Source organism: Muscardinus avellanarius, assembly GCF_963383645.1.
Source record: "Muscardinus avellanarius genome assembly, chromosome: 5".
NCBI lineage: Eukaryota > Metazoa > Chordata > Mammalia > Rodentia > Gliridae > Muscardinus > Muscardinus avellanarius.
In genome coordinates this window covers 19,655,102-19,663,280 of record NC_137790.1, presented here as the reverse complement: position 1 = coordinate 19,663,280, position 8,179 = coordinate 19,655,102, and the positions used below count along the sequence as shown (strand labels likewise).

Sequence of the window (8,179 nt, the reverse complement as noted above, 5' to 3'; positions counted from 1 at the left end):
ATCGGGAGAGAATCTATTCATGCACTAGTTTGATACAGCTAACTTCTTTACAGTACACAAAACCCATTAATAATGTAGTGTAGAGACCAAAATGTTGAGAGAGAGATAGAATACATTGCTGATCTGTATATTAATTCAAGTTCAGGCATCTACTTGTGTTACAGCACAGCTGTCAAAAGGCGATAATGAGCAAATAATAAAAACAGGAGGGCTTGTTTCTTTCCACGTTATTCTATGAATGAACACCGATGGGTAGTGAAGCAATGGTTTTGCTGTCCGACTCCAGAGGCTGCTGTGGCGGTGGTCTAGTTCTGCATCTGCTCAAAGAACTTGTAAGTTGGGTTCTCGTAGCCGTTCTGTTGCATCTTGAAGAGGTGGCGCTCCTCTGGGGTCACGGCGGCATCCACCTGAATGGCAAGTACACAAATTGAGTTAAAAAAATGATCAGTCCTTCGAGAATGCACACAGAGCTGCTAAAACTGTACACAGATAAAGGATACAGCACTATTTATTTTGCCAAGACTGCAGAACTTCACCCATGATTTCTCTATCAATTTCTTTCTTTCTTGGGGGCTACTGGGGATTGAACTCAGGGACATTCTACCTCTGATCTATACCACTGGCCCTTTTTATGTTTTTTTTTTTTTTTTTTTTTTTTGTGGGTCTGGGGATGGAACCTAGGGGCATTTGACCTCCGAGCTACACCCCCTGCCCTGTTTTTAATTCTTTATCTTGAAACAGGGTCTCACTAAATTACGGAAGGCCTTATTATATAGCCGAGGCTGTCCGCGAACCACGATCCTTGGGTCTCAGCCTCCCGAATGCTGGGATTACAAGCGTGTGCCACCAAGCCCGGCTTATGTTTTTATTTCGAAACAGGGTCTCTCTAAGTTACTGAGGGGCTCACTAAGTTGCTGAGGCTGGCCCTGAAGCTGCAATCGTCCTGTCTCAGCCTTCCAAGTACTGGATTAACACAATTTTTCTCCTTATTCCTCAGGTGGATATCACATAGCAGAAAGCCTTTGCCCACCAGGCACACAGATGGCCTATCTAGCCACCAGGTGGCGCTGGAAACCAGACCACCTTGGGAACAGGCTTGCAAAGTTTCCAAGCTTGGCTGGAAACTACCAGGAACTGGGCAGATCTATCGTGATGAGTTTTTTTTTTTAATTCCTTTAATTAGGATAAATAGCCACGTGGAAGACAGTTTACCCGAGTGTGTGGTGGCACGCGAGAAAAAAAATGCAAAATTATCCTGGAGAGTGGTCAGCAAAGTATACTACATGGGTGATACTCAGCTCTGTGTATCAGATACTCAGCTTCCTGGGCTGCTGTGCACCTTTCTGGGCTTATTCAATCTGTCTCTATTTCCATCAAATTCCCAATTTGTAAAAATGTTAAAGAGAGGTGTTTAATTAATCTCCTAATGAAAATAATGATATATGTATATGAGAGGGGCTATTTATTTGGGTCAGGAAAAATATGTGCTCCTAGATACACACACACACACACACACACACACACACACACACACACACACGTTCTGTATTTTTTTCGTTTTTTAAAGCAAGTGCTGATACATGGTCAGCTAAAGGTTTAGAAAGAGCTCTGCTCTGTTAATATGATGCTTTACGTCCAAGAGCAGGTCAGTAGCTGTAAGCCTTTCCCCCTTAATATCACCATTAGGCAGATATTAAGGCACTTACTCTCTGCAGACTTCACAGGGCACGTATCCCTTTAATGGGGTTAGTGGCTGTTCTCGTTTGTACTGTTTGTACTGTATTTGCTATTCCCCTCTCAGGGCACAGAAGAGAGAATGTACTTTACTGAATTAACATATGCTTTGTTTGTTAAAAAATTTCTCTTCCATAAAGCTACCAGAAGATGAGGAGAATCAACACAAATATAATTTGAACAAAGCACATTTCCCATAGAAAAGCTCCGATGTATTTTACAAAAGGTCTTTCTTCACAGAGATGTTTTCTATTCTGAGCCAGATGTTGGGCTCCTCACCCCATTGCCAGAAGAACCCTGCAGTTTCCCATCACTAAGCATTGCCAGGTGACATCTGGCTTCTTACCTAGCTTCTTCCCTGGCACGGCCAAGTTGGCATAATTTGGAACCTAAGCAGCTCTTCTGTTGCAGCGGTGGCTCTTGAACCCAATGGAGGAAAGATGTCAGAGCAGGTGGTGTTGGTGCTGAGACATCAGGTCCAAGGATGGAGCTAGATATGTAATAGCCAGCTCACACTAGCTAATGAATAATGCTGACCTAAGGGCTCTGTTGATAGAAAGAAGCAGGTTTCCCAATGGGTGACCATGTGTCCTGATTTGTTTTTAAATATTTTTTACTGGTGCATTGTAATTATACATCATATGGAGCCTTGGAGTGCTGGAAACATACTTGCGCACAGTCCTTGGTGCACATTCCTCCAGATCCCATCTCTTTCCTTCCCCTTTGATGGGGAATGTGCTGATATTAGAAAATTGCTTTAGTATTAATTTCAAAATGTAAAAAGTAGTCAGGGCCTGGGTCATGCAGGCACTCAGGCAGCTTGTGATAATGCAGAGTTCCCTCCATCAAAAGTGATTAGCAAGTACACAAAATAGTTGTAGCCCGGGGCCTTCATATTTTAAAGACAAGTTTATGTAATAGTTAACTTCTAGCAGATAAGCTAAAACTCCCCATCCATTGATGCAGGAGGATGGTACAGGCCTTCCTCAAAAAGGGCAGATGCCATGGGACCCCTGATTTTGATAACCAAGTAACACATCTTGGTCTTAACAAAGACTTGCACCGGAGATGAGGGGCCAGCCCACACCTGCATCAAAGCAGGAAGAAGGATTTTGGTCAAGCAGGATAGGAGATAGTGAGTCCTTATAATCATATCAAAAGGCTTGCACCAGAGATAATGAGCGGGCCCACACTTAATCGGGTCAGGAGCAGATAGAAAGACTACTGGCTAAGCAAGATGGGAGATAATAAATCTATAAAAACTGTTCTATGTTAAAAAAAAGTTCAGTGTCTTATTTTCAAGGCACTCTACTACATCATTCCTCTGATATAGTGCTTTAATAATTCTGTCCCTTTTTTCTACCTTTGTAATAATAAAAATTGCTTAAGCTTGCAGGAGTATAGTTCTGGCTATTTTTTTTCCTAAATTAGCTAAGAACAAGAACCCACAATGGCTCCATCTCACACCATCACACCCTTCCATGTACACGTTATTGAGATTAGCACTGATAATTCTGTATATGTACATAGCATCATTTGAACTGTTTCCTTCATCAACTCTCACCAGCAGACTAGACCACATGTGTGCAGATTCTTAAGTTCCCATTCACTGAAGAGGCCTTGTGCTGCCTGAGTTCTCCCGTAGTGGAGTTCTCAGGTTATTTATTCGATGACAGGCCTGGGTGTTTCCCCCTTAGAACAATACCATCAACAAGTGGTATCCACGAGCCATACTCAGAGGATACTGCTCAAATGGATGCTCTGCAGAGCTCTCCTCCGGGAGTAATTCACAGATGTTTTCTCCAGCGCTTCAGGCTTCCTTTGATCTGCGCTGTTGTCAACAAATGAGGTCACCTGGCTTTAATTGGCAATTGTGTAATGAGACACAGGCTTGTAAGTTAAAATGCCATAATTAAAGATGAGCTGCAATAATGGGAGATTTCATTCACTCTCCAAATCTGATTGCCAGGGAACAGCCTGTCTGCAGCAGTCGGCTACTCGGGCATCTTCTTGCTCTGCACCACCTCAGCACTGAGGTTCCAGAGAGTCCCAGGGTTTAAAAAAAAAAAAAAAAACAAAAGAAAAACATTATCTCGCTTAGGAGATCAAGCAGAAAGCTGCTATATTCCCGAAAATGAAAAAAACCGTAAGTCTGCTTGATTGTTGGAATATTATATTTTATCTCCTCCGGGAGCACATCAACCTTCACACACAGGCTGTCAACAATCATTTGCATTCATTGAGGGCAACAGAACGCCTGGCAAAGTAATCATTTCACCTCCTCTTTCAACTCCAAAGCCAAACACTTAAAGAGAGCCCTGTCAGAGAAACTCCAGGCTCAGTAGCTGGTGAGCAACCCAGCTTTTTTCTTGGTCTTGCTTCTACTTGGTAATCCTCATTACCCTTTGCTGCTGGGAGGGTAGCTGTATTTTGGGGCCCAGACCATCCCTGCCTTGGGGTGGCCTGGGCTCCACAGTTCATAGGGCTTAAGAGCTTCAGGAGAAGGGATTAGCTTTACAAAATAGCACCCAAGGAATTTGGATGGTGGTCTTTATCCTCAACCCTTTGAAAGCTGGAAGCAAAGAAACGAAGTACTCATGCCAGTGGATAAGCCTCCTACTATAGGAGGTTCATTGGGTTAGGGAGAGCCTTTCTCTGCAGCAGAGGCTGTCCATTTCTTCCTCATGACTAAAGCCACAGCAAAGAGGTGGGCGACCATGGAAGAACACTCCCTCTCCAGTGCTGTGCAGCTGAGGTCTCTGCATCAACACTCGAAGGAATGAGGGAATCATGCTGCAGCGATGGTCAGAATCTCCCCACTGGACAGGAACATCTGTCACTCACTGAGCATACACAGGCCTGAATGCTCACTACAAACTGCTGGGTTAGACAGCAGAAGGACTAATCTGAGAACTGCATTTGGCTCTCTGTGCAGTATCTTTCTGAGACTCAGGCCCACTGCACAGCACTGCATCCTGGCTTCAACTGGCTACTGCAGGTGATACACAACTCTAGAGCTGAGCTCGATTAGACAGGTCTGCATTGCCCCCATCATAGCTTGGAGTAACTCTGTGTGTGTGTGTGTGTGTGTGTGTGTGTGTGTGTGTGTGTGTGTGTGTGTGTTGCTGAGGATCAAACCCAGGGCCTCCTGCATGCTAGGCAAGTGCGCTAGCTCTGAGCTAAAGTATAACTTTTGAGCACTCTTTGGCTTAAGTCCTTTTCGTATCCCTTTCTCCCTGAACTTGATTGTTTGAGCCCCTTTTTTCCTTCACTAGATCTGGAGAAATTTACAGATCAACCATGAGATGGTAGAGACAAAATTCTACTTGGGTCCCTCCCATAACATCACCTCTTGTGTATTGCAAATGTGAGCGCAGAGGAGGAGCGGTGAATACCACATTTAAGTTTTATTAGGTTTAGCAACCAACAGGCTGTGCTTTACTGCAGGGCCCTTTACAAAGGACACTAAGTCAGGCCAAACAACAATCCCAGCCTCTAAGATTTTCCATTTTAGGTTGTGGAAGTGGGCCAGACAGGCAGAGGAGAGCAGTAAAACTGCGCTGTAACAACAGAGTGCAACACTCATCCAAGGAGCTGGAGATACAAGCTCGAGTGTAAAAGCAACAAAAAGTGCAATGAAGTTCTCAAGCTAGTGATTTATCCCTTGGGAACCATTTGGCACTGGTTTTCTGCTCAACTGTACACAATACACATATTCACTTTCTTCTTTTTTTTTTTGCAGGTCTGGGGATGAAACCCAAGGGCATTCGACCTCCAAGCTACACCCCCTGTCCTTCTTATTTTTATTCTTTGAAACAGGGCCTCACTCAGTAGCTGAAGGCTATCTGCGAACCGTGATCCTCGGTCTCAGCTTCCCAATTGCTGGGATTACAAGCGTGCGTCACCATGCCTGGCCACGTTCACTTTCTTAATCATGCCATCACTTTATAAGTAGTTTTGTTCATTGCCAATGTCAAGTAAAAGTAATTCTCAAGGAAGACTCAGAAACTCCTTGGGTAGCTCTTTTTTTTTTTTTTTTTTTTGCGGGTTTGAGGATGGAACCCAGGGTCATTTGACCTCTGAGGTATACCCCCTGCCCTATTTTTTATTCTTTATTTTGAAACCAGGTCTCAGCCTCCCGAATGCTGGGATTACAGGCATGCACCACCACACCCGGCTCTAGATCTTTCTAATAAATTTTTTTTTTTTTTTTGGACTGGAGATTGAACCCAGAACCCAGGGGCATTCTACCTCCAAGCTATATCTCAATCCCTTTCTTTCTTTTTTTTTTTTTTTGAAACAAGGTCTTGCTAGGTTACCGAGTCTTACTAAATTGCTGAGGCTGGTCTCAAACCTATGATCTTCCTGTCTCAGTCTCCAGAGTATAGAGATTACAGGCATGTGCCACTGTGCCTGGCAAAGGAAGACTTCTTTATACCCTGCATGAAGGCTTCATGCTCTCATCTTCTTACTAAAGATAAAGTAGGACCCTGGATGGAGTAGAGGAGAGAGCTACAATCTATTAAACAGAACCCGAGGGTGGTGCGCTTTGCAGGGCTGTACTGAACAGGAGCAGCAGTAGATAGATAATTTGGCTGGTTTTAGGATTCTCAGCCCTGAGAGAGGCTCTGACACAGGGTCAGGGGGCACATCTGGAAATAAGCATAATAAAGGGCTATTGTGTCACTGCTTGTGGCACAAATAAAGAAGTCACCTCCTGGGAGAGCATGGCCAACGGCTGACAGAATGAATCTCCAGCCTCACGGTGAAGCACATCATTAAATCAATATCTACTGCTTGCTTTTAAAAAACAAAAACGAGCAGCTGCTCATTTTGAGACTCCTGATAACAGCACGAGGCTCCTTTTCACATCCATACTTTCCTGGGCTTCCTGACTCTGTGATGCCTCTAAGGATGAGCAGCCTCCTGGAGGCCAAGGCCTTGGTGCATGGCGGCGTGGGGTGCGACAGCTCTCTGTCTGCAGCACCGAGGCTCATCCCACCGCGCATGTTCACGACTCACTCATTCTTAGCAGAGCAGGCTTGCTTATTAATGAGGGAAATTAACTCAGACGAAAATAAAGGTACTTCCACAGACAGTGGCCCCTCGGTACCCACAGGGCTTTGTTTCCAAGATCCAAATCCACAGATACTCACTCGAGTCCCTTATATAATATGACATAGAATTTGCATACACATACACACATTTTCCTATTTATTTATTTATTTATTCATTTATTTTTTGGAGTATTGGGGATCGAACCCAGGGGCATTGTACTTCCAAGCTACATCCCAACCCTATTTTTATATTCTTTATTTTGAAACACGGTCTCACTGAGTTGCAAAGGACCTTACCAGGTAGCTGAGGTTGTCCCCAAACCATAATCCTCTTGTCTCAGCCTCCAGAATGCTGGGATTACAAGTGTGTGTCACTACGCCCAGCTTATATTTATTTATTTATTTATTTATTTATTTTTTGGGGGGGGATACTGGGGATTGAACATAGGGCTATTCTGCATCTAATCTATAACACCAGCCCCCCTCCTTTATTTTATTATTTTATTTTTTGTTTTGGAACAGGATCTTGGAAGGTGTTGAGGCTGGTCTTGAACTTGTGATTCTCTTGTCTCAACCTCTTTGGAGTATTGGAATTACAGGTGTGTGCTACCATATCCTGCTTACCATATACTTTAAGTCATCTGTGGATGACCTGTAAACCCTAATTCATTGTAAATACTATATAAATAGTTGTATTGTACTGTTTAGGGGAATAATGACAAGAAAAACAGTCTGTATAGTATAGATGTGACCCACCAAATGCTTTGGACCTGTGGTTGGCTGAACCCAAAGATACAGAGGGCTGATTGTGTTGCAGCTGGGAGGGGGGCTCCTGATATATGCAGAGCACATCTACAGGAGGAGCACTTCCATCCAGCACAGATTCTGGGGTGCTCTGCTGAGAACCGTGCTCTCAGCTCCACAGTGCTCAGCCTCACAGGATGGCACCACGGCTGGGCTGCAGCCCTTCTCGTCCCAGTTTTACCACCCCAGTTAGATGACACCTGCCTGAGGGCAGTGCCTTAGCTATGTTCTATTCCAATACCGCTGGCCATGCAGCCTCGGCACGGCTGGAAATGGCTAGGAATGGACTGAAACAAAGGCCTTGAAAGCGAATGAGGGATCGTTCCCAGGCTCTTGACAAAGTCCTTCCCTAGAAAGAAGGTAAAGCCAGGCATGGTGGTGGACGCCTGTAATTGCAGCACTCGAGAGGCTGAGACAGGAGGCTTGCAGGTTTGAGGACAGTCTTAGCAATTTAGTAAGACCCTGTAGCTCAGAGGTTGAATACCCCTGGGTTCAACTCCTAGTACCATACAACCACACACACACACACACACACACACACACACACACACACACACAAGAGGCAGTGGTAAGAGAAATAAAAC

General features: G+C 44.4%; 1 protein-coding gene across 9 annotated transcripts in view; it reads right to left on the bottom strand.

The window, feature by feature from the left end:
* Positions 1-273: 273 nt before the first annotated feature.
* APP (amyloid beta precursor protein) overlaps positions 274-8,179 on the bottom strand; it is a gene marked incomplete at its 5' end in the record, with an annotated part of 275,766 nt that continues 267,860 nt past the window's right edge. For all 9 annotated transcript variants that reach the window (XM_080696688.1, XM_080696689.1, XM_080696690.1 and 6 more), the window contains one exon: positions 274-407. In XM_080696688.1, coding sequence (XP_080552814.1) covers positions 306-407 — 102 coding nt within the window. In that variant the 3' untranslated portion in view covers positions 274-305. The remainder of the gene's footprint in view (positions 408-8,179) is intronic.